At 43.4% G+C, this 24273-nt stretch overlaps 1 protein-coding gene across 1 annotated transcript in view; it reads left to right on the top strand.

Annotated features, from left to right (window-relative positions):
• b4galt5 (UDP-Gal:betaGlcNAc beta 1,4- galactosyltransferase, polypeptide 5) overlaps positions 1–24273 on the top strand; it is a 36671-nt gene that overhangs the window by 6155 nt on the left and 6243 nt on the right. The window contains exon 2 of the mRNA XM_070968098.1: positions 24026–24145. Within this exon, the coding sequence (XP_070824199.1) occupies positions 24026–24145 (120 nt within the window). The remainder of the gene's footprint in view (positions 1–24025; positions 24146–24273) is intronic.

Here is a 24273-nt window from a genome sequence, read left to right as displayed (position 1 = left end):
TAGCACAGCATAGGTAGTGTAGGGGGTCTCAAATCCATTGGCTGCCCGCAACCTAAAAACTACAGGGGCCCTCCCAAGCTTAGCCTGGGTGAAATGCTTCTCAAACAGACTTTGTTGCATTAATGTAACCTGGGACCCTGTATCTAGCAGCCCTGACGGTCCAACTCCCTCAATGGTGACTCCTATTGTTGGGCATTGTCCTATAAATGCATCAGTGGCCCTCATCTCCTCTGGTGGACTAGCAACCCCTGCCCCTTGGACCTCAGTAGCAGGGACAGCTAGTTTAAAGCCGGCTGGGAGGCAGTTGGCCTCCTACAGAACCTAGCAATGTGTCCTGCTTGTCTGCATTGGCGGCAGATGGGCCTACCTTGGTCATCCCGATCATTGGCGGCTGAAAATGGTCGCAGTTGTTCCCTCCTTGGTTGTGTTGATGGCTGTGGTGTCACAGTGGTTGGTTGGAGGAGTGGCTTGATTTCCTTCATCAATTCCCATGTCAAGCCTTGCATCTGTGATTTAACGTCCTCCATGATTTCTTGTTTCAGGGTCTCTTTCCAACTGGCCTCCTGTGATGAGTTGGGAGAAACACGAGGGTTATTCATAGCAGAACATATCACATCTGATTGCTGGGATCCTGTAAGGGAAATTCTCTGTGTTGCTTGTTGAGAGTTGCTAATTCTCTGAAGAATTACAGACTCGGTGTGATGAATCTCTTTAATACATGCAGCATGGAGGGAAGACTCATGCAGAGTGTTCTCTCTCGATCTCCACAATGTCTTGACTTTTATACTTTTCAACAAGACAGGACAAATGGCTATCACACACACACCTGGTAGTCATAAATCTTTCCTTCAAAATAAAGACCATTTGGGGGAGTTCACTCATCCTGTTTCTTTAGGGTTTATACTCTACCATAAACTCCTCAGGTACAGTAAATTGTACCTTAACCTTCCCCCTCTATCCTGTGTCCCTCATTGAATGTCCTTTGATCCTCTTTGTCCTCTAAGACAAAGAGGGCCATAAAGAACTTTACAACTCATAGACTGATTCCTGGGCTTAGTAAGTCACCTAATTCCTACAATCCACGTTCAGCATCTAGTGCTAAAGCCTCCTGGCGTAGCACAGCAAAGGTTTCATCCGGGTTACGACGTGCATAAGCCCTCAAAGCCTGGCTCAGGGGGCCTTCACGCAGTCCCAACAGCAGCTGGTCTCGTAGGGCTGCCTCGGAGGGGGCATCATCTGGGTCATGTCGCCGCAACCTGCAATATAGCTCTTGCAACCTCAGTATAAAGGAAGACACTGTTTTACCTGTTTTTTGTGTGCAGCTAAAAAACTGTGACCTCAACACTGGAATAGGGGTTCGGTCTCCATAACGTGTATCCAGATAGGCAAAGATTTTGCGTGCCTGGTCTCTTTCATTTTCCTCGAGAACACTGACTTGCCACTTAGCCTCTCCTGCTAGCACTCCCAACACAATGTCAAGCTTTCTGAGTTCAGGTAAGTCTTGTTAACCAAGGAGCCCTTGCATTTGTTCTTTCCAATCATTATATTTCAAATCATCACCGGGCCCTTTAAATTTAGGCAGCCAGTAGGCGCCGGGATACACAGGCATCATCATTTTTGTACTCTTTTGTTAAAACACATGCTCACTAACTTGATCCTGCCGACAACGCCAAAAACTGCGGTATGTAATGTGGGTAGGATGATTAAAAAAAAATAAAAAATTTATTATAAAAAAAAAAATTGGAACAGGTCCTTTAAAATCAAGGGGTGAGCACTGTGTTTAAAACCAAGGAGGCAGACAAGGTTCTCAATTAAAACGAGATTGTTTTTTTATTGCAGTCCGTTTTTTGGCGTCAAGACACCTTAAAAACTGTCCTTAAAATGCGCCAATAGTCTTAAATGGCGACTTAAAATCCATTAAAGAAACAAATAAAACAAATGTGCAGGGCCTGAAGTCCAGTCTAAGCAGGAGGTTAAAAGGGTAAAAATGGCGGCTCCTTGTGACGTCCATCGCTGCACCACGCTCGGGTCTCCTCCTCGGGCTCCGACAGGAGAACGGACCACCGGCCGAGGACCTGAGGCGATAACCACAGCGGCAGTGGGGGTGCACAACACGGAACAATGGAAAGTGCCTTCCTTACTGGTGCCAGAGTGCTACTGTAAGTCAGTCAAGGTACTCACGTGGCTGGGCAGAGCTCCTCACTCTGCCGCTGCCTGAAATCGCATTGCAACACTCTGGCTTCCTCTCAACTGTCGCTGGCACCTTGCGGCTCTCTCCGTCAGTGTCCTTCGAGGCGGACTCTCCACCGCTCGCCGTGGCAGTATCGTCGTCTCCTTACTGCTCGCAGCTCGTTATCTCCGCAGCCTGTTTTTTCCTGCCCGCGTCTGCCTTTGCCTTGCTGCATTTGCCCTCTCTTGCTGCACACTTGCCTCCTCTCTCCACCTGGTGATCCTTTTATGCCCCTCCTCCTCTCATTGGTCAGTCGCTCACAATCGCCCTGGCCGGAAGTAAAACAAATTCAAAATCAGTTCACGTAAAAACCATGCAATAAACATAAAATCACCACAAACTAATAAAACAATAAAACCATGCAGGAGAAATATAAAATCATATACAATAAAAACAGAATAAATACACCAAAAAAGAATAATTTACACTTCCGCCGTGTGACACATTCATGCCATAGCCAAAGTTGACCCATGTGTAGACCATGATTCTCACCATGTCTGACTTTTTTTTTTTTTTTTTTCTAAGCGGGGCTAGAGGTCAGGTTTGAGTCATGGAATCATAGGCCTAAAATTTTGTGAAGTCAGACAGAGCTTAGAGATCACTGACTAACAAACTGTTCCTGACATCATTAGCTGCCTGTAAGTCACATGCAGTTGTGCGATATCGCATGTCCTGAATCCCTCGTATGATTAATTCATTTATGTGTCTCATCATCCCCTCCCTTGTCTTTTTTTTTTGGTCACTCTCTGCTTCTCCCCCTGAATATGTGTGTAGACTCATGTGTCTCCTCACTGCTCTTCATTATCAGCTCAGTCTCACCCTTTTCTTGGACTGCCTTGTCACTCAGGCAATGGTCCAGGTGTCCTATCAGCCATGTGAGGATACGCATGACTGCCTTTGTGGTCATCTATTCTGTGTCCAAATATCAGTTACTTTATTGCAGCTAAACAAGCGGAGCTTATCTCTAGCCATTGCATTTACTGTTAAACTGTCACATGGGTCTGTCCTTCACTCTGTGCCAGCCTGGTCTGTTCTAACTTTCCACTGAGTGGGTTTAAGAGCACTAATGAGCACAAATGAGCAGCGTTGAAATGGTTGCTTATATTCTTCTTGAGTTGAGCAAGGAGGCAGGAAAGTTCACAAGGAAATATTTGAGGAAACACAAGGTGCAGATAACAGATGGCCACTGGGACCGTTTCCTATTTACTGCTTAAGCCACCATTGGTTGGATATCCTGTTCTGCGGACTGAACAGGCATGATTGGCTTCCTTAAAACATCATTATACAGTAACTGCTCCACTTAAAACAATCCACCCCAAGAGGCTTGAATAATCTATTTTAGGCCAAATACAATGACAGGCCGCTGCAATAGTTTACAAAAGAAAGTCTAAAAAACATTTTTATTTTTACAGCTTAAAGACTTTTCACTGCCCAAAAAGAGAGCCTGTCATGGTAGGCGTGGGGAGTGACTGTGTCAGTGGAATAGTGTTTATGTCATGTAAGTATAGCCTTTCTAAAACACCAAAGAGAGAGCTGGTCCATCTTACTCATCAAAATGGGTATTGATCCATTCACGCTTTTTACCTGCTGTGGACTGCTTAATCAATAATTGAATCAATTCTCATATGGAGGACACATTACTGACAGGAATAGCCTGTGTAAGTCCCAATAACAGAAAGTAATGATGCCTCTAAATGTGAAACTAATAAACAAATAAATCAGCCAAGATAAAAATAATGCTTCATTCAGTTGTTCGCTATTTTTCCAGCTCCTGTAGCTGACGGAGAGAGCGGCCGTATCCGTCCTCCTGGGTGTTGACCGTTGTAGGGCTGTAATGGCCACATGCTTTACTGGTACAATAACGGAACAAGGACCAGCAGCACCAGTCCATTAATTATAGATGGTAACCAGGAGCTAGGCGGCTTCTGCTGCTGTTACTAAAAGCTGCAGTTTAGTCTTTACACTCGGGGTGCCCAGTGGAGCCCGAGCAGCAGGCCCGAACAGGAAGATCAGCTGGGGGTTGGGGAGCTTGTGCATTAAAGGAGAAATGCCGATTTTTTTTGACATAAGGCGGTATGATGTACTCACTCACTGGTAGTGGTATTGATGCAGGCTCATTAGCTGTGGTTTTAGAAGCTGTGGTTAGAGATAAACAGCAGCGAGTGTTGCCCGTTAACAAAAACATTTTAAACCACAGCACAGCATTAGCATTTGGTTTAACCATCCCCAGCAGAATACGCCACCACCATGGACCCATTCAACAGAAAAAATGGTTCCGTGATCCCGAGAAGTCTGAGAGACACAAGAACACACTGTGCCTGTTTCAAAGCATTGAGTGCTGTGTTGGTGTGACTGTCAGCTTCTGTTTTCATCTGACAAACTGGAGCCTTGCTGGGGCATCTCCCACATGGTCGTAGCCTGAGTTAATGTCCACAATAAATCAATATTATTTCCAGTAAGTGACCTTAACTACTATGCTGTATCTCTGATATACTGCCCTATCCCTTTAAGAGCAGGTGAAGGCAGATGTAGTTGTCAGAGTAGGTTTCAGAGATGCCTGTTCACATCATTTCCCTACAGCTAGATTCCCATAAATAATCCTAAGAACGATTACTCTAGCTTTCCCTATTGATGCTAATAGGTGTAGTGATTATGATCTTTCAGTATACAGTGTGAGTTTATAAAAGGGACAACAAAATTCTCCCGTCTGCGCGCTCCTATAGCATTAACATGGAGAATGCTTGGGACACATGTGTCCAAAATATCATTGTAATGATGGCAGCCACCCTTTGAAGGTGAGGAGATTTGCTGAAAGGGACCATACAGGAAGGGACGCTACAAAGAATTAGCAGAATAATTCAGACCAAAAAGAAGGATGGAAAAGGGCAAGAGATGGAGGAGGAGGGGAGACGGAGAGGAAGGATGAAAGAGATGAGCTGAGCTCCTTTCTTCTGCCAGTTTGCACATCGGGGAACCCATCCAGAACACCTGAGCAGGGCTTCCTATGATACCCAGGTGGTTTCAGTGCAGAATGCCCCAATTTCACGGTTTAGTCCATTTCTCTCTCTCTCTCCCTCCCCACTCCCATCTTCCTCTGTCTTTCTCTCTTGCCTCCTCTTTCTCCATGTACTCGTATGCACTGACACCCCAGCCCCTATGTTGCCCCTGAGCATGGCTGCTGACTGATGCAGGCTGGAAATGCAGGGCACAGCTGGGCCTGATTGCAGCAGTTTATTTAATTAAAACATGAGAGGATCCCACTGGAGCGAGAGCTAGGGAAGACACAGGCTCTATTTATAGGTTTGAACACAGATGCACACACGCATACACACACACACACACACACACACACACACACACACACACACACACACACACACACACACACACATACATACACCTCTACATCCTGGGAGAGCAATGAAGACAGGTGCTTCCCTTTGTCTTTGGAGACCAGGCTCATCCTCTCATGTGAATGGCTGTTTTTGTGCGCATGTGTACCTTGTGTGCACAGGCGGGCACATGTGTAAGGCTTGTCTATATATGTCGGTGCAACCGCGTATACCTTAGTATGTGGTAGATTAACTGCTAGGTGTGGCCTGCTGATAGCCAGTACTGGATCTCAATGGCGTATTTCAGGTTGCTTCACAGCGTGTGAAGCAATTCAGACACATAGTTGGCAAGAAATGACAAGATCCACCAACGTGCCATATAGTCCCATGCATATTTTGTCAGACAATACAAAGGTGATTCAGCAAGCAACAATGGGGCATTTGCTAACAGCATTAAACCGTTTTTAGTGATTACGCATTTGGCGTTGAAACAGCCCGTACCTCTGTAGCTCCACTTCAGATTATTGACACCTACACATGTCTCATCTTGTTGTCAGGCGTTCCTGAGAACTGTGCTGAGGGTGTAGACTGCCAGTAGGTACATGCAGTATCTCAGAAGCAGACCTCCTGCTCTTACAGCCAGGAAATACTTTGCAGGTGTCATTTTTTCAAGTTGCTCAGCTTCATCAGAATGGTTGAAACTGAGGATAATCATGAACATGCTATCTGCTGCCCATTACAATTTTGTCTGACCCTTGTTTTCAGGCTTTTGAGAGTATGCCTGCCATTGTAAATGCAGAATGGTAAGCCTAGAGCAACTTCTGCCAGTGTAATAACAGGTGTGGAGATGTTGTCCTAAAACTGATATCACAAAGGATGAAACTGTTTACAAATGTAATTACTTCAATAACATTGGTTACTTAGGTAATGCATAAGCATCCCGAGAGGAGAAACCCATATGAATCTCAGCCTTTGACCGAGCCACCCCACTAAATTGTCCCTGCCCTGCTTTTAGAGCCTGCCATAACAACAGTTGTCTCCTCTATCTATGTCTTTTGCTTGAAACTGTGACACGCCTCATTGTAAACTTTCTAAGATAAAAAGCATGACCGATGCAAAAAAAATGATTCATCGCATTGCATCTTCAGATGATCTGTTGCAATATGTTACTCTGGCAAAAGTACAGCAACATATGAGCTTGAGAAAATGAAGCAGAGGTGTATTCTTTTTTTACCAAAGGTATTTGACCTTAACACTTGCTTTGCTTTTTGGCATTTCAGTCCTGCAGTTTATGACTCATTGACATTTAAATGATGTCACTTGTCTTGGTAGTTTATATGTGTGTGATTGTATATTCTGGCACAGCAGTCTATAGAATTCTTCATTAGACAACATGTGACTGATGTCAAGTGTTTGTCTTCGGCATTTGAGGGTTATTGTTCCATTATAATGAGATTTTGTTGTTTTTTGTAGTTAACTTTCTTGCATTGTGACAAACTGCAGTCTGCCCGCACAGTGACACCATCATTGTGGGCGACATATCTGTATATTATCACGCCATGAGCTATTCATAATTACATAGTTTGAGAATTGAATGTGTTCACTCTCTCTCCAGTACTTTAAGGGATTCATTTGTGGAGACTAGCAGAAGGTCTGTGTTTTTGATTTGTGCTTGCCTGGTACCATGTCATCACTTTCATTGGAGGGATATCATATGCCACTTATGTGCAATCACTCTGTGCACTCTCAGTCCTAATGGCACTGTACCCCCCACCCCCCTCACTGCCACTGTGTGTCTTGGTCTCTCCACGGTGTTTGGAGAAAGCTGTTTTCCCAGAGCAGTTTTCACATTTCCTCTGGTCACACCCACCAAGCTGTGTGCGAGTGCGCACATTTCTGATTGTCCATCTATATATGTACGTCTGTTTGTTTGTGCAGCCACTTCCTGCAGAGCGGACTTTCCAACGTAACAATGCGCGGCTGCCTTTCCCCAGGAACATTTGAATCCTAATTTGGGTAAAAACTGGCGCTTGTAAAGATCAGCCAGATTATCTTGATGTTATGCAGTTTGGTGCTTTGCATTAGATGGAAATGAAAAAAGTACACATGTTGCTAGCGTTTAGCTAGATTATCATGTGTTCGTGACAGCATTGTTTAGACAGTAACCTGTTAACATGGCTGGCGTAATGGGGATAAATCATTAAATTTGTTGATTAAATTAAATTCATGGCATCGAACTTCCTTGGAACTTTTGTTTGTCATGCTATACAGATTAGCTTAATCTGCACTGTTGATAAATGAATACACACCTCTATATGTCACACCAGTGGTGGGACATAAACCCCAGATCACAGCTAGCTGTAGATTAAGTGCTCCTTCTAAGTCTTGTAAAGTTGTTTTTCTTCACAAGTTTATAGACATCAAAATTTATAGCGTTTCTGGTGGTTATTATAGTGCCCTGAATTGCCAGGTTAAAAAGCAAATCCAGTAAGGATGTGGTAATGGTGGCGTCTGTCTTTGTGCAAAACAGTGGTGCGTGAGTGTGTTTGTTTTTATCTGTGTAGTAGTGTAGACGTCTCTGCAGGTTGGTATCTATGGCAATAGCTGTCCCCACGTGAGCTTAGCGGTCACGCTGCTTCTGTGCTGATGCCTCGCTCGTATTGATGCGGCACAGCTTCTCTGGCACTCTTAAAGCCATCCATCTCTTGTCTTCAAGGCCCACTGTAATGCTACCCCCACCCCACCTCCCACCCGTCTGCTGCTTAATTGATCCATCCATTTCGCTCAGCCCAGTCAGCCTCTTAAGGCTAATTTCCAGAGGCTCGGGATAGCCGGGGTGAAATATTAACTTGGTGCCAAGCTGCTTCAGACTGTGAATAAACAAGTTAAAGTTTGCAGCTTCTCTGTTTAAAGTCTGCAAAGGTCTGTGGCCATTTGAAAGTTGAACACCTGCAGAAAACAAGTGAAATCACAGCGGAAGGAAAACTACAAAGCTGGGCTTGAGCAGTTCAATCACTGAAATTCCTCCGGCTGGAGCACTTAAGGCCTGGCGTTTGACATTTTCACTGCAGTTGCCATGGTTCCCCGAGGGCTTGTTCCCAACCAGGACTGACTCTTTTTTTATTGTCACAGCAACCACAGAAACATGCCATCCCCGTTCCCATGATGATTAGGGTGACAATAAATCCCCAGGAATACAGTCATTACAGTCATTTGGGATAGAGCCATGGACCGACTTTTTGTCAGAGACATCTGTACGCTTTAAAGGGGACCCTTCAGTGAAAGTCGTTAGGACTGCTATAAATACCTTATGATAATATCTTTTGTTTTCTTTTTGCACTTTACCACTCATAGGTCAAACAACTCTTGCCCCATTACAGGAGTAAACATGACTAAAATGTTATTTCTACTTCCATCTACACCTTTGTTACTGTGGGACAGTCCAAGGACACGTGAGTCCGAATAGCCCATTAACAAAGAACTCTAGTTAAACATCAATACAGTGGGAGTTCATTGCACCTTGTGAGTCACTCAAAGGCAGGAGCAACCATTTCAAAGCCTTTCATTGACTGTGTGGTGCCCTACCCACTATCCCCCAATTCATACACACGTACTGTACACTCCAAATATGGATTACTAGAATACGCAGGAACTGTCCCTAAAAAGGACATGGATTACATAACTGTTTTTTTCTGTGACACTGTAATATCTCAAACATTCTTATCCCCGTGATTGCAAAAGACATGAGGCACTAAGTCCTTGCTTTTATCTGCACCTTTATGGAGCTTATAGTGGAAATCACTTCATCCAGTGTTTTCAAGACAATTCTGTCTATATTTGTGGATGTTCATAATTCTGCCATAGCCAATAGCAGGAAACAAGAGATTAGTGTGACCTTAAATGTGATAACATGCTATGCACAGATCTGCAAAGGATCATTTTTGAACAGATGGTTCCAATGTGTCGCTGCTGATGCGTTGTGATATTTATTTGGGTATAAACATGGAAACATTATGAGAGTCTCCTGTTCAAAGTGAATGGATTTGCCGTACATCACAGAACATAAACTGCTTGATTTATGGCACTGTAAGACAGTTGATTACATTCATAAATAGTAATTAAAGTCAAAGATAAACTCTGATGTTATTTGAGGGCAGGTTTCCCATCACTAAAGATGACAAGGTCTGTGTGGTGAGTCACATTTGGCTTTGTTTTTGCATTACACATTTTAAATATGATTGATTAATTGATTTGGCCTTCCCCTTTAAGTACACAGCCACTCTTGTATGAAAAATTCAAGACCATGAGTACACAGTAATCCATAAGTGCATCCAGTTATTTAGGTCTTCACGGCACTGTGTTTGATGAAGATGCATCCAGATCCAGTGTTTTTCCTATGTTACTGTTTGGATAACCAACCATGGAAACTCTCGTTAAATCGGCTAAATGTTGTAATATGTTTGAAATATGTGAAAATGGTCCAATCCAGGCACATTTCTCCTCAGACTCTCAACCGTACTAAAGTGATAACTCTTGGAAAAGCTTTGAACGGATAATCCACAAACCCATCTTGGTTTAATTGATTTAGACAAAAGATGAATGGCATTCCTTGGTGCGTTTCACGAGGAAATACAATGCTAAAAAAATGCAGCAATAAATGCTGCACTCTAGTCTTGCATTATACTTCGAACCGCAGTTTGCTTCAACCTAAATTCCTATTCCTGTTACAGATAGTCCAAAGCAATTGGAGTCAGTTTGGGCACCTTTAGAAAGACATAGCAACAAGAGGCAATCCCTGTACACACGTAGTAACTCTAGTCTTATGTATAATACTGTTGTTTGTAACATGACACATGTCCAACCCCTATAGTCTTGATATTTGACCACAGACAGATGGTGGAGCTGAGTGCCATAGAGATGGAGGGAGTGGAGGTGTACCAACCTTGAGACGGAGAGTTGTGAGTCATTTCAGAGGCAGGTCTCATTTTGAGCTACTAATCATTATGTAACCTAATCATCCTGAGGAGAATCCCAGTCTTTGTTGACCTGGTCTGGGCCTCCCTTTGTCATTGAGAGTGTTACCGTGGTTACTTTGGTCATGTGTTTGACAGCGGTCAAACTGTAACTTGTGATGAGCTGGTGCACAGAAGTGATGATGCCAGCGAGGCCGAAACCAAACACAAAACTGCTGATGGTAGGGATGATGTCTGGGATGACTGCACCTGTTTTTCCAAAAAGTGTTTAATGAAAGCAATTATTAATCTGTCTTAGGTTTACTTCTGGACAGGCACAGGCAATCTGTTTTTTCCATACAGGCCTTACATACCTTTGCGTGTCTGCTTTTATTTTTCTAATTATGTGCATAAAATATATAGTTGAAGTGCTTTTTAATTACCCTTTATTCAGGATGTTTGTCTTGGCAGCACAGCGGTAGACACTGTGCAATTCACCCATGCCCATGTTTAAAGAGATTGATAAAAAGTAGTGCCGTTGCTAGTTATTGTATGTCCTGGTTGGAAATAAAATAGATTGTCCCCCTTTTCCAGTGTCCAAACAATATAAAAAATTCAGCTTTGTAAAATACCTACTTAACCCCAACGCTGGACTCACATGAGGAAGGGCATCTCTTAAATGCCGATAGTGTGAGGAGGAATGATTGCAATGACTGATAACTCTTTCAATATTGTTATGTAAATGTGAGCCGGTCCTTTAAGGTTCAACTTTATGTTTCCACCCAGTGGCCAAAGACTGAAATACCTGTTTGACAGGTATTAGTCCGTCAGAAAATGGTTGAGGAACCGTTTTAGCTGTCTGACTGTGGGAAATGTTTGCCAGTAAAATGAAAACATTAACATTTCTGGAAATCCAAGAACAGCTTTATTGAATGGCTGTAAATGATGCTTGTGGGGAAATTCCAGTGAACCCTAGAAACCAAATTGTAGAGCATAACTGCTGTGTCTGTAGTTAGGATCTGAATCCATATGACAGATATCTTTGCTAAACTTTGTAATGAAAGTTTATTTTGTTTCAGAGATGGAACATTATCCCTGTCATGTCACAATAGATATATCAGAATAGATGTTATTTTTTTGGCTATTGGCTTTTGGTGTGGGTGTTGTGCAACAGGTGCTGGTGTGATGATGGAACACAAACTTCTGAAGGCTTCCCAGATGCCATGACACTTGCCAGTATTTTCTCATCCTTTCCTTTCCTCAACCTTGTGTCTTTATTATTGCAAGTTAAACAGCATAATTAGCCCCTTGCTACACAATGTAAGCCACACCTGCAGTGTGAGCTTGCAGGCCAGTGTAGCATCTCCCCCACTATGGAGGCATCCCCACTATGCCAAATAAGTGGTCACATAAAAATGCTAAGGAGGCTGCATATGTAATTCATTGTGCTGCTATTGTCAATCTGACAGTGTGGATGTCACGATGCTGCATCCTGTCACACACCTGCCTCAGGTATCCAGATCAGCATCGTAGGTTGGCTATGGCAGCAAAGGCAAACAATCAGCAGCACAGCATCTACGTAGGAGCTTCATTAGAAAGCTCCTCTAATAAAACCTCAGGAGGGCAGCTTAGTTGATTAACAAAGCGCAGTGGGGGTCAGAGCTGCTTTACATGCCCTGTATGACAATAGCACAAATTCACTGAAAGCTAATTACCAGCTGTGGTGTGGCCACTAAGACTAGAGGTTAGATAGTTAAGCACCCAGATGAGACATCATGTATTCTATCTCCAGCTAGAGTTGTAGTTGCACAACATGTAGTTTTTGTAGTTTTCCTATGTGTTGTCTCACTGGGGAAGACCTTCTTTCTGCATCGACTACATTCTTATAAATTCATGCCGTGTTCATCAACTGTGTGATACCAGCACCCAGTTCATATTTGAATCTCACTGCCTTCACGTCTTGTGTGCGCAGCTAATTTAATTTCTCAGCCTCTCCTGTAAAACATGTTTTTCTGTGGCGCATCAACAGAATTGGTGTTGTGACCTGGATTCATGTTGGAAGAAATTAATTGGTTTGTAGCTTAAATCAGAAATTCATTAATCACTTTACTTCCACTTTGAGTTGTTTACATAACCCTCAGTGCATTACAGCAACAAATATGGTCTCTCTCATGAAATATTAAAGGCAGCAACTGCAGCAGCCAAGCATACACAATTTCTTAATGTTTTCCAATTAATACACAGACAGATATTTAATGCGCGCAGGATAACACAGTGCAGTGCTAAATACCCTCTTTCTCCAATACTAATTACGCTGTCCTTATCTTTTCCCAAGGACAGTCTTACATTTTAGTCTCCCAGAATAAGATTTTAATTTAGCATTGGTGTGATTAGCCAGACTACCTTGTGTTTGGGAGCGTACACACACCACAGTGCCCTGTGCAATATCTGTGTTCAGTGGAATAACAGAAGCCTTAATGTACAGCTGCCGTATAGGTCGTTGCAGAGAATTAGATGTAGAAATCCACAGGGAAGGGCATGTGTGGTGTTTTTGCGTCTTGCTCAACGGTATGAAGCTACTGTGTCAGCGTGGTATTCTAGCTGCCTGCTCTGGCCCATTTGTTCAGTCAACAGGAGTAACCTCCAGCTGTGAAGAGACCTCATCTTTCTGCTGAGGGGGGAATAGGAAAATAGAGCAAGCAAGAGAAAATAGCCAGTGCGTGCGCGTGCGTGTGTGTTTGCATGTGCATGCGTGTGTGTGGAGGCTGCGGATACTTGTCATTAGGTACTGTGTTTGTGTGCCTATATGTACCTGTCTGTGTATGTCCTCTGTACACCCTGTACACTGAGCCACTGCAATAACACAAGAATGTTCTGGATAGCTGCCAAATTTAAAAGCAGGCGGAAGTGGGCTGGCAGAGGGGAGCGCCAGGGGTACTACAGGGATGAATTACTACTCACCGGCCCAGTCATACCAACACCACAACTGTCTCGCTTACTGGAAGTCCTGAGATTGATTGAGACAATGAACTCCATGCTTTTAACTCAGAGGTTGTGAAAAGATAGAAAGAGGGGGGTGAGGGAGGCATTTGATTTCTGAGGCAAGAGAAAGACTGAGAAGTTGCTGTGAGACAGGAAGAGATGAGGGCACACAGAGGGAGGATACCGAAATGAATCTTTTTTAATGGCCCGCAGTGTAGTTGTATTTGGCAGGAGTTGCGTTAAAAGGTGATGAAACCTGCAGTTTCTGTCCTCCTGCACGCACGGAACAATGTAATCAAATGGGCACGGAGAACAGAGGCGGACAGGGAGGGGAAGGCTGGGGAGGGTTAGCACCACATGGAAGCACACTCACTACAGCAGCCAAGAGCCACTGGAGAACCACCCAACAGGCCAGACAGAGTCCAAAACCTGGGTCCTCACTGCTCATCAGCAGCGGCCCTGCATGCACCCCTGGTGTCTTAAGTTTTATTGCTGAAGATTTGACTTTTATTCATAACGCTTTCCTCCAGCAGCTGCAGATTATGTTAAAAAAAACAGGCTCTGCTGTGCTCACCAGCTCGTTGCTAACCGGGCCTGTCTGCTATGTGGTGTCGAGCAGGTATTATACACAGTGGGTTTGTGGAGCTTTTTCGCTCTGCTGGCTGTGGCCGAAAAGTGGAAAGTTTAGTTAGTATTTTTTTTTTAAATACGCTGATATTCTAAGAATGAAACCTGTAAGAGTTCAAGATGAATTCATAAGTAGAGAGAGTCATACTGTGACTGACTTTACACCCTGAAATCACCCACAGAAATCCTCAGCCAAAAACCTGTTCTGTTTTTTCTGACCACACTGATAGATATCAGCTTGTTTCTTTTAAACTTTGTTCCAAATACAGGAACTTTACCTATCCGCAACTTCTCACTCTTGTCAATCTCTTTCTTCCTCTACTCAAACTGTGTGCCTCTTTATTGCAGTGCTCTTTCCTCCTCAGTCCACATTCCTGTCTATGTGCTGATATCCTTTCAGACCAAAGCTAGGACCTGGGATAAACTGGCATTTGCCCTGAATGCTATAAATGAGAATTGTATTTCCACCTTCACATATTCTTTTATCCTCCCAGGAAATTATATAGTGTTAGAAATCTTCAGTTCACAGTCAAAGCATTTATTGAGGTCACATATAAAGCAATACAGCGCTGGTCTCAGAGTGAGTTCTTCTTTTAGGATCTCAGCCAGAATGAGCACAGTTGTCAGACTAAAGTTCACATTTGCCTTTTTTGGTTTGACCAAACCCTGTACAATAATCAGATATACGTTACAGAATGTAATTGAATATAATACCTGGGCATACCATATCTTTGTTCTAGACACGTGACAAACAACCTGTTGTTTGTGTGTACTGTCTTCAGGCGTGGAACTAATGCAACAGGCATCATAAATAAAGAAGTGAGGAGACATGAGTATCTGTTGTTATCAGAACTGGTCTTCACCAAGCACCTAATGTTTATGGCTCAAGGCTAGGAGTAACATTCTTCCTAAACATGCAAGTGCAATAAAGAACATGGGATTACTTTAAAGTACCAAGGTGTTTTATGCTACAATAGGCAGCAGCAGAATAGCGAAAAACATGAGAGAGTGAGAGCATATACTCGGAAAAGAGTTTCCTCTCATGCTAACACTCATATATGCACACAGTCTGTCTTTCACTCTCCCTCTCTCGCTTTCGCTTCCTCAGATCTGTCTCCAGTGTTTGCTCGCAGCAGAACGAAAACAAGGGGTCCTGGCACCACTGTGTCATTTATGTAATTCTCCTCGCCCCGTCTGGTCCCTGTGTTTCTCTGCCATGTAGTGGCTCGGCAGACACAGTGACTCAGGGGAGGGTCGCACATGCACACAAACAGGCGGTTATATGCTCGTGCACCCACACACACACACGTACTTGGGGCAGCAGAGCAGATGGAGGGGCAGAGTGACGAGCGCAAGACCAAAAATGAACTCGAACTAGACCCCATGCTGTCCCTGCTGGCATGTGTTAGTGTATACTGTGTCTGAGTGTGATATGTTATTTGAGAAAGGTTTTTTATGTAACCTTGCACAATAAATTTTATATTACACTCATTTTCCAATCACATTGTACTTAAGTACCTATATAAAATATCTGCTTAATAATCAACAACAATCACAATAATATTTTTTCTGTTATCTCTGGTATGTAGGAGTATCACTCACAATGCACTGCTGTGTTCCTCAGCAAAGACATCCACAGGTTAATGAGTCAGTTAGCGTCATTGATTAACCAGGGCACTTAAAAGCGGCCTTGAAGCTGAGAGATTGAGGAAGAAGGAAATCTATGGAAGGAGGCTGAGTTTGGCATGAGCAGTATCGAGTTAAGGGGTTTCTATACGGTCATGTGTACAGAAAAGAGGTGTGAAAGTTATACATGTACCCACTTCTCTTTTTTTTTTTTAAGCAGAGGCCGCTGTAGCCGTAGCTAAGAATAAACTGGTAGTGTTTAGTGTAATGCTGCTGAGAAGTGGCCACCAGTTACAGTAACTGCAGCCCCGAGGAGGAGAGTTCATTTTTCAAAGTATTCCCACATGTTTATGGACTTTCCTTTCGGTTTGCTTTCACCTCTCTGCTGCATTGTTGCACAGCACAGCCAATCTAAAGATCATTTTAAGACCTTTTACAGGGTTAAATGTAATCTGGGTCAGTCTTCTTGTTTGTGCTCTGTTCATATGGAACTGATAATATGGCCTAGTAACTATTCAGGTGTAGTGGCGGTTTTGGTCACTCATAGGCTTCTGTGTGTGTTGCCACACCATAACACCTGGCATCTGTCACGCTCACTTTAACTTGACATGTGAGAACAACCAGCATTAATTAAGCTGACTCATTTGTATCTCTCACTCAGTCTGTGTAAAACTGTCTGTGTTAGGATGTCAAGTTTTACATAATTAAAGGGAGCTGTTCCAGTCAAAGAAATCATTGGAAAAGGACGTTGCTATTTTTTAAGCCTTTTGATAATATTATCTCAATATTTGCAGGATTTTTTAAAACCTTTTTTTTGCAATGTATCACTTTTTTTGGTTTCGTCTTGTGTACAGAAGAGGCAATCATTATCTGACTCACATCTTTGCTTAGTTTGATTGTTGTCACAGTGAACCCAAACTATTACCCTGTAGGGCTCCAACCACTGTCCAATCACTGCAGGCTCATGATGACCTCTGGGCAGTGGAAAGTGTGAAGAATGTGACCCTAGACTGTGGAATCATCATATCTTAAATCTCACCTACACAGGAAAAAGCAGTGAGCACAATCTGGCAGGACAATATGGTGCCTGCACATGTCTGTGTGTGCGCTGTTATGTCTGTGTTTGTTTAGATCAGTTTAGTTTGTGGGTGGAGGCTACAAAGGGCAGTGTAGGGATGAGCAGCTGCTTGCAATGTGCAGCACAAGTTGTGAAGAGTACAGGGAAGTACCTGCATTTCTCAAGGCTGGTTCACCCGATGGTTTGTTCAGTCGTTTACTATGGCGACATGCAGGGAGTTTAGAGAACGTTCCATTGCTATCACCCTCGTTGCACGTTGCGAGCAGGAAATTGATACAAAAGCTTGCCGTGAAGTGCAACGGTAAAAGTTTTGCGAACGTCACATGAATGATTTTGCTGCCTGCATTTGAGAAAAAGTAGTGAAACAAGTAAATCGGAAAATGGTAGGCGTCATGAGCACAGGTGTTTAACCCCTGTGCAGAGTGGCAAAGAATCGGGAGACAGATGTCAGTTGAATGAATGAATGAATGAATGAATGAATGAATGAATGAATGAATGAATGAATGAATGAATGAAATTGGCCAGCCAAGAGGAGGTGGAATGGAAGCACAAGTGGTTTGGATGCTCTCAGGAAGTGTGCAGGATGCCAAGAGACTGTGATAAGTGCTGACATCATTACTATTGCGGTAAATGAGGAGTAGTCGGTCTGTCAAAGAGACAGCTGCTCTGAGAATCTTGTCTTTCGCGTCTTTTTTGTTGTTTTTTTTCTGCCATGGACTCTTGCTGTCTCTATCTCCTGTCAGCCAGCCAGCCAGCCAATCTGTTTATGGCCCTCAGTCCAACTGAAGGAACTGAGCTCTTCGGATCTTTTTTTTTTTTTTGGAATTCCTGTGTACATGACGAGGGGTCTGGTTAATGCAGTCATGATGGGTTTTCCTGCCATTGTAATTCCACACACACATTCACATACACCCACACCCACACACACACAAAGTCCTTCCACACCACACCCAGACTCTGTGTGTGTGTGTGTGCGTGTGTGTGTGTGTGTGTGTGTGTGTGTGTGTGTGTGTGTGTGTGTGTGTGTGTGTGTGTGTGGTGCAGTTGTGTGGTTTGGAGGAAGTCCCATGATCCACTTATGACCGTATGTCATGTGACCAGAACTAGCACTGGGCTAACGTCATTATCAGTTGCAGCTGCTTGTGTTCATGTTGGTATGCTTCTGTACACCGAGAAGACAGATTCACAGTGCAAGGTGGCATTTTTATTTGTCCTCCATCTTTGCTTCTAACCACTCTCTCGAGGACCATGTCCAGGTCTCAAAAACCGACTGATTCCTGACTAATAACAAGTAAATAGATCATGGAAATCATTCCATGGAGCCAACAGTCGGCCAGCTAGCTGAAATTTACTTCAGATGTTAGCTGTATATACACACACACACACACACACACACACACACACACACACACACAGACTTCACACAGACTTCACACACATTGGAATGTGATTGGAAAGTGATTGATTATTTATTAGCATTTAAATAATTGTTGCTTTACATCATTTACAATGTGAGCCCAATGTGACAATGATCCCATCAGCATCCACACACATTTTATAACACAAGTATTCAATCATGACCAGTTGCGGGCAGTTATTTCCCCTGCTGATGCATACGCTATTTTTGCATAAAGGATGCAGCAACATTATGCGTTTGCATATATGTGTCTCTCAAGGTGTGTACAGAACGGCCCCGGGGGAAAGCAGTACACACTGCTGCTTACATAACCTTAAGCTACCCATGACAACAGCAGTGGTTGGGAGAGGGGATGGGAGGAGGGGGGTTAGGAGGTGGCAAGATATGAGGAAGAGGGAGAGGGAAAGATAAATAAAGGCAAAGATAGGAGTGAGTGAGACTGAACACAGACAAAAAAACAAAGCAAGCGACAAATTCCACCTCAGAAAGCAGTGGAGATTTTTTCAAGTCGAGTCAAGATGAGATGAATGAATGCTACGTTTGATGTAGTTCCTTCGCTTTTTGTCAATTTGAAATATGTGAGGAGGATATATCTGCCAGTGTTCATCGTGGAAATGGCATTTATTCAACAACTCAAATATTTATAAATACCAGAGCTGTGCAGGCTTCCTGATGTGGTGCAGCCTTCGTGTTTTTGCCATGGCACGGCATCGGAGGAATCTGCTAACAATAGTGTGGATTTACACAGAAACCAGCTGTACTTTTCGTCAAAATACTCATGAACTAAGAGTCTTTCCAGAGCAGGACAACGTTTCCTGAGGTTTTACTCATATTTAAACAACATACCTCCCCCAAGGAGTGATTTAACTATATATTTTTGTTCAAATACCCAAATGAACTCAGCCGCTCCTGAGGGATCATTGTCTGGCTCTGAAATTCCCGATAATAACTCGCAAGGATGTTGTGTTGCAATAAAAATGAGTCACACATATACACAGTAAGAGGAAACATGAGTGGTTTTTGAAGTATGCGCACACACAAGGGTTAGAGTGGGTTTAGTTCTGATGATGGTGGTGAACAAACAGGATGTGAGTTTAGTTATCTCTGTCTGACAAACTCATTGGCACAAGTGTCCCTCCCCTGCAGGAAACATGGAAAAAACAGGATTCTCTCCATGTTTTTGCAGAAAATCACAAACTTTCAGAGGGATTTTTTTGCACAACGTTAAAACAAAAGTTATTAACTGGTTAAGCAGAAAGAGATGTATAACCTCCCATATGGTAATGGCTTCTCCCACTGCTTGTGCGTGTGTTTGTATATTGACAGAGAGGCTGCTGTGTGTGTTCGTATTGATCCACCACAATCTCAGGGTTTCTCGGCATCACTTTCAGAGGGTCAGAGGAGGTAATAGCACACTGATCCCTTCAGACGAGATCCGATAATGGTTCAAAAAGAACGCGAGCATGTTTAAAAAAAATAAAAAATCAACCTACTTCCAATCAGAAATGTATAATCTATCACCATCCCATGCCAATGCTCAATAGATCAATACACCCAAATTACACTGGTTGTTCTGGTTAATTGGGAGAGATTTAGTGGTAATGCTTTCAGTAATTGGCTGTTTACTTTCCGATAACGTGTTGAAATGGGTTTCTAAATCATGTCTGTCCCTTTCTTAGAGCGTTACATTACTGGTAGTGTCATTAATTCAGCTTTTACGCTGACGTGATACACATTCAGCATTCACTGAGGGATGATGTATTTGCTCCCATAGTGCCCCACTTCCAGGACGTCTTTATGCATGTGTGGGTCTGTGGGTGTCACTGATACGCAGTGGCAGTAAAAATGACCCTTTCTGCGAATGACAGCTTTAAACCCTGAAAGCGAAAGTGAATGTATGGTGTGTGTGTGTGTGTGTGTGTGTGTGTGTGTGTGTGTGTGTGTGTGTGTGTGTGTGTGTGTGTGTGTGTGTGTGTGTGTGTGTGTGTGTGCATGCAGAAACCATCTCTGCTGGGAGAAAAACCAGCCTTTCAGCTCTTATCAGGGAGCTACCAGAATGGGACCGATCACCTCCCACTGCTGAGCTATCAATGTGGAGTTAATTGCCTTTCAGAGGAAATGTGGGGTGTTGGGGGGGGGTCTCTCTGTGCCTTTCCTTTTTAGCTTGTTTGTTGTCTTTTCTCTTTTGCTATTAACCTCAGTTACAGTACAGTATGGTGCAGGGTCCGTGCCTACAATTGTCCAAGTAAGCCTGCAATCCGTCATTCGGATTATTTACTTAAAATGGACTTGACAGAAACTGATACAAACCACATTACACAGAAACAGCAGCATAGAGAGATGAAGAGGGAAGATAGAGGGAAGGACAGATAAGTGAAAAGAGGGAGGGATGGAGAGAGAGAGAGAGGAGAGAAAGAGGGAAGGACAGATAAGTGGAGAGAGATGGAGAGAGGTGGGCCGGGCTTGGCATACAGACAAGCGTGTTCTGTGAGAGCTATAGAGGACAAGGTCGTTCAAGGTCTCCTGTCTTGCTTGATGAGTTACAGTGGGGGGTTTCTGATGGGATGAGGAGCAGTGAGGGTGGGGTTGAGGGGGGTCCTTGTGGTTTACATGTGTATCATGTAGTTGTGTAGGCATGTGATGCCTCTCACCAGTGACGCATCAGAATACTGCGTGCGTGCGTGCAAGCGTGCATCCCGTTGCTTATATGTCCAGCGCTGATGGCCTTGTGTTGTAGCCGACTACACTAGCCTCCTCTAAACTCCAACTCTCTCATGTTTAATTGCATTTGTCACAGTTTGTAGCCTTGAATACCTCAATGCTAACCATTGTATACCCACTGCACACATGCCCACTGTACTGTGTACAGTAAATCAAGTGTTCACAATTCTCTGCTCAAAGACTTGAAAGAACAACTGGCTTTTTGAATAGAGGACCAAAAATGATTCCAGGAAGATATTTTATGACAAAAACCAGACCGAGGCTCTGGTTTGCCATGCTCTGCAGGGATGTAGCCGTTCACCGCAGTACCGTACATATGCATGAAGCACTTTTATACCCTGGATTTGTCCTAGTAGAGATATACATAGATGCTAATACTGTATATCTCAATATGTTTGGCAGACACGAGGAGAAGATACCATGTCAAAATATGTTGCTGCCTGCAGGACTGGATCACACTCCAGAAGCCTCTTAGCATTTTTCCATCATATGGTGCCTCACATGGGCATCAGTGAAATGTGTGTGTGGATTTGTGTATGCACAATGTGTGTGTGTGTATCTGGTGATCTACTTCTGCATGCGTTACAGTTGGAGTGAACAGGATCTAGTCTGCGTTTCTTATTTTCCGTTTCATTATTGTTATCCTTTGCAGATTTATTTGTGTGTTGCAGAGGTGAAATGAGAACATTGATTTCAGTTACCGCTTAGCCACTAGTCTCTAGTCCTGCAAGCCCGGCAGTTTGTACAAAAGAAGATGAATGTGATGGAAACTGTAATACAATTACTAATGACGAATCACATCCCGTCGATTTCTAGCTCAGCAGTATTAACGCACGCGCGCACGTCTATGTGCATTCACAGAAGGGTGTGGATCACGTTGGGATTGCTTTAAGATGAATACTGATTGGATTAACAGCCGCAGATTGTGCAGTTGGATGCAGAGTACTGAGGCAGAGATCCATCAATTTGGCAGCATTGTGCCAGCATGCTGCTCCAAATAAAGAAACAGGAGTTGTAGTCAGTGATCCTGCAAGTTATTCCAGAAGTTCTGGGCAAATTGTCTTTTCCCCTCAGTTGTGTGAGTCACATTTCTAGTGAATCAGGAAGGCACAGCCATTTGTTGTGCTTACAAATCCTTATGCAAGTGCACGTTCATGGCACGAATATAGACATGTGTGGATGTTAAAGAGGGGACTGAGGTTGCTCACAGTCAGACCGCATCCCCTCTCTTTGTTCCATTACACTGTTTCTCCTTGACAGGTTGACCTCTGTTGTGGTGTTATTTAGGTCAACCTGAGCAGAACTGCTTAAGTTCCGGGTAGTAACTGTTATGCAAATCCACTGAACAGTTTTTATAAGATATTTTAAACATGATATGAGGATGTAGTCAGGTCTCTTGATTTGAGGTTGATGTTAAATGGTTAATGGACTGCATTTATTTTTTCCAGTCTAGCGACCACTCAAAGCTCTTTAGAGCACAGTCATGTCACAGCCATCAGGAGCAATTTGGGGTTTGGATATTGCCCAAGGACACTTGAACAAGCAGACTGGAGGGGCTGGGGATCGAACCGCCAACCGTCTTATTGGTGGGCAGCCTCTTTAGCCACTAGTTGCTGGTCATTGTTCGAGATGTACAACATTACACACTTGCATGATTTGTATTGTGGTGTTTTGCAGACTCTGAAGTGCAGTCATAAATAAACTTTCAGCACTTCCTCTTTGCACCTTTGTTCCACTCATTTCAGATTATGACTGAAAACGATACAACATAATGCAACCATTATCCACTGGAAGCAGGAACTAGCCAGTCATCTTCAGTTCTTAAATGAGTCTTTCTTCCTCCTCCGTCCTCTTCATGATAGTTTAGGTTTCTAATAGCTGGCCTCTCTAGAATCAGAGTCCCTTGATAGTTGTGGTCGCTGCTGAGTTTCCACTTCATGGTGCGACTCGCCTAACCTCAACTCTACGCACTCTTTTTTTGGTTTTTCCATTATCAAAGGTTGTGGATAGTACCTGGTAGCTTTTACGTTTTTCTTTTGGCATCACCTCGGGTCGAGGTTCCGTGCGAGTTAAGCCAATACTAAATGGTGAAGTGAAAACACTGCGCAATGGGGAGTCGTCGTCTGTGCTCTGATGTCGCATTCCCCAAACTCTCCTGTTTCTTTTTCCAGCAGTCTTTTGTCTTCGTGCATCCAGCCTTTTCTGAAGCATCATATGTCATTGTGTGTCCTTGCCGTGACAAACAGCAGATGCCTTCATATCCTCCATTGTTCTGTGTTTTTGTCTCGTTGACGATGCCATCACAGCAGTTTCGCTTGGTGTCACAGTAACGATGAGCTAAGAATCTCACCTACGTTGAGGGGACGCTATCTGTAAAGGAAATCAAGAAAAGTTCCTGGTGCTAAAAGTGAGTCGAGCCGAGGTGAATCATGCAGTGGAAACATGGCTTAAATCACCAGGGCAGATAATCACATTGGGCCAGATCAAGTGGAAGAGTAGGGCTCAACACTTCACAACGTGATTATTTTGACAGATATTGCGATCATGATTTTGGTGGGTATGGTTTGCATTTCAATTTCACTGAAAGAAATATAGAGATAATGATGATGTGGTGTTTGTTTCTCACGGTACATTGTTGTGATACATTTCTAATGGTAACGTAGCTTTGTCCAAACGTTGCACCTACTGCGATTTGGATAATGAACTTGGTCATATTGCGATTTCGATAATATTTCAATTCTTTGTTCATCCCTGCACCAGAGCATGGCATCGAGTGGTCTTGTTCTACATGGTTTCCTGCTCAGGGAAGAAGGAGGAATGAAAGAAGGAATATGTTGGTCATGAGTTAAAAAATTTTGACAATAAGGACCTTTGTTTGGGCTTATTTATTTTTAGAAATAGCTTTTGCACTTACGCGCTATCGTGGGTTATTAAGTCTGAGCAGGTATTGTTTCAAGCTCTCGACCCTCCGCTCTTTACTTCGTTTTTTACTAATGTGACTTCCACCATTTGTCCAAGAATAACATGGCTCAACTCTGTCCTTTTCCCCTCTATCCACAGTGAATGAGTATGTATTCATGGTCCAAGCCAGAGGGATCCAGATCAGAGAGAACGTGAAGAACATTGGGGCTCAGGTTCTGGAGCAGGTGGTGAGAGGGGCTTACAGCGTCAATGGCACAGGTAAAAATGTACACGTTGATGCATCAAGGTGCATTGGAAATGCTTAGTTATGTAGATGTGAATGCATTTTCCACCCTAGTCAAATAAAGAAAGTAAAGAAGAAGAGCTCTTAAGTCTGTCCCAGTCTT

This window comes from Chaetodon trifascialis, chromosome 8 (assembly GCF_039877785.1).
Source record: "Chaetodon trifascialis isolate fChaTrf1 chromosome 8, fChaTrf1.hap1, whole genome shotgun sequence".
Classification (NCBI taxonomy): domain Eukaryota; kingdom Metazoa; phylum Chordata; class Actinopteri; order Chaetodontiformes; family Chaetodontidae; genus Chaetodon; species Chaetodon trifascialis.
This window is presented reverse-complemented; position numbering and strand designations above follow the sequence as displayed.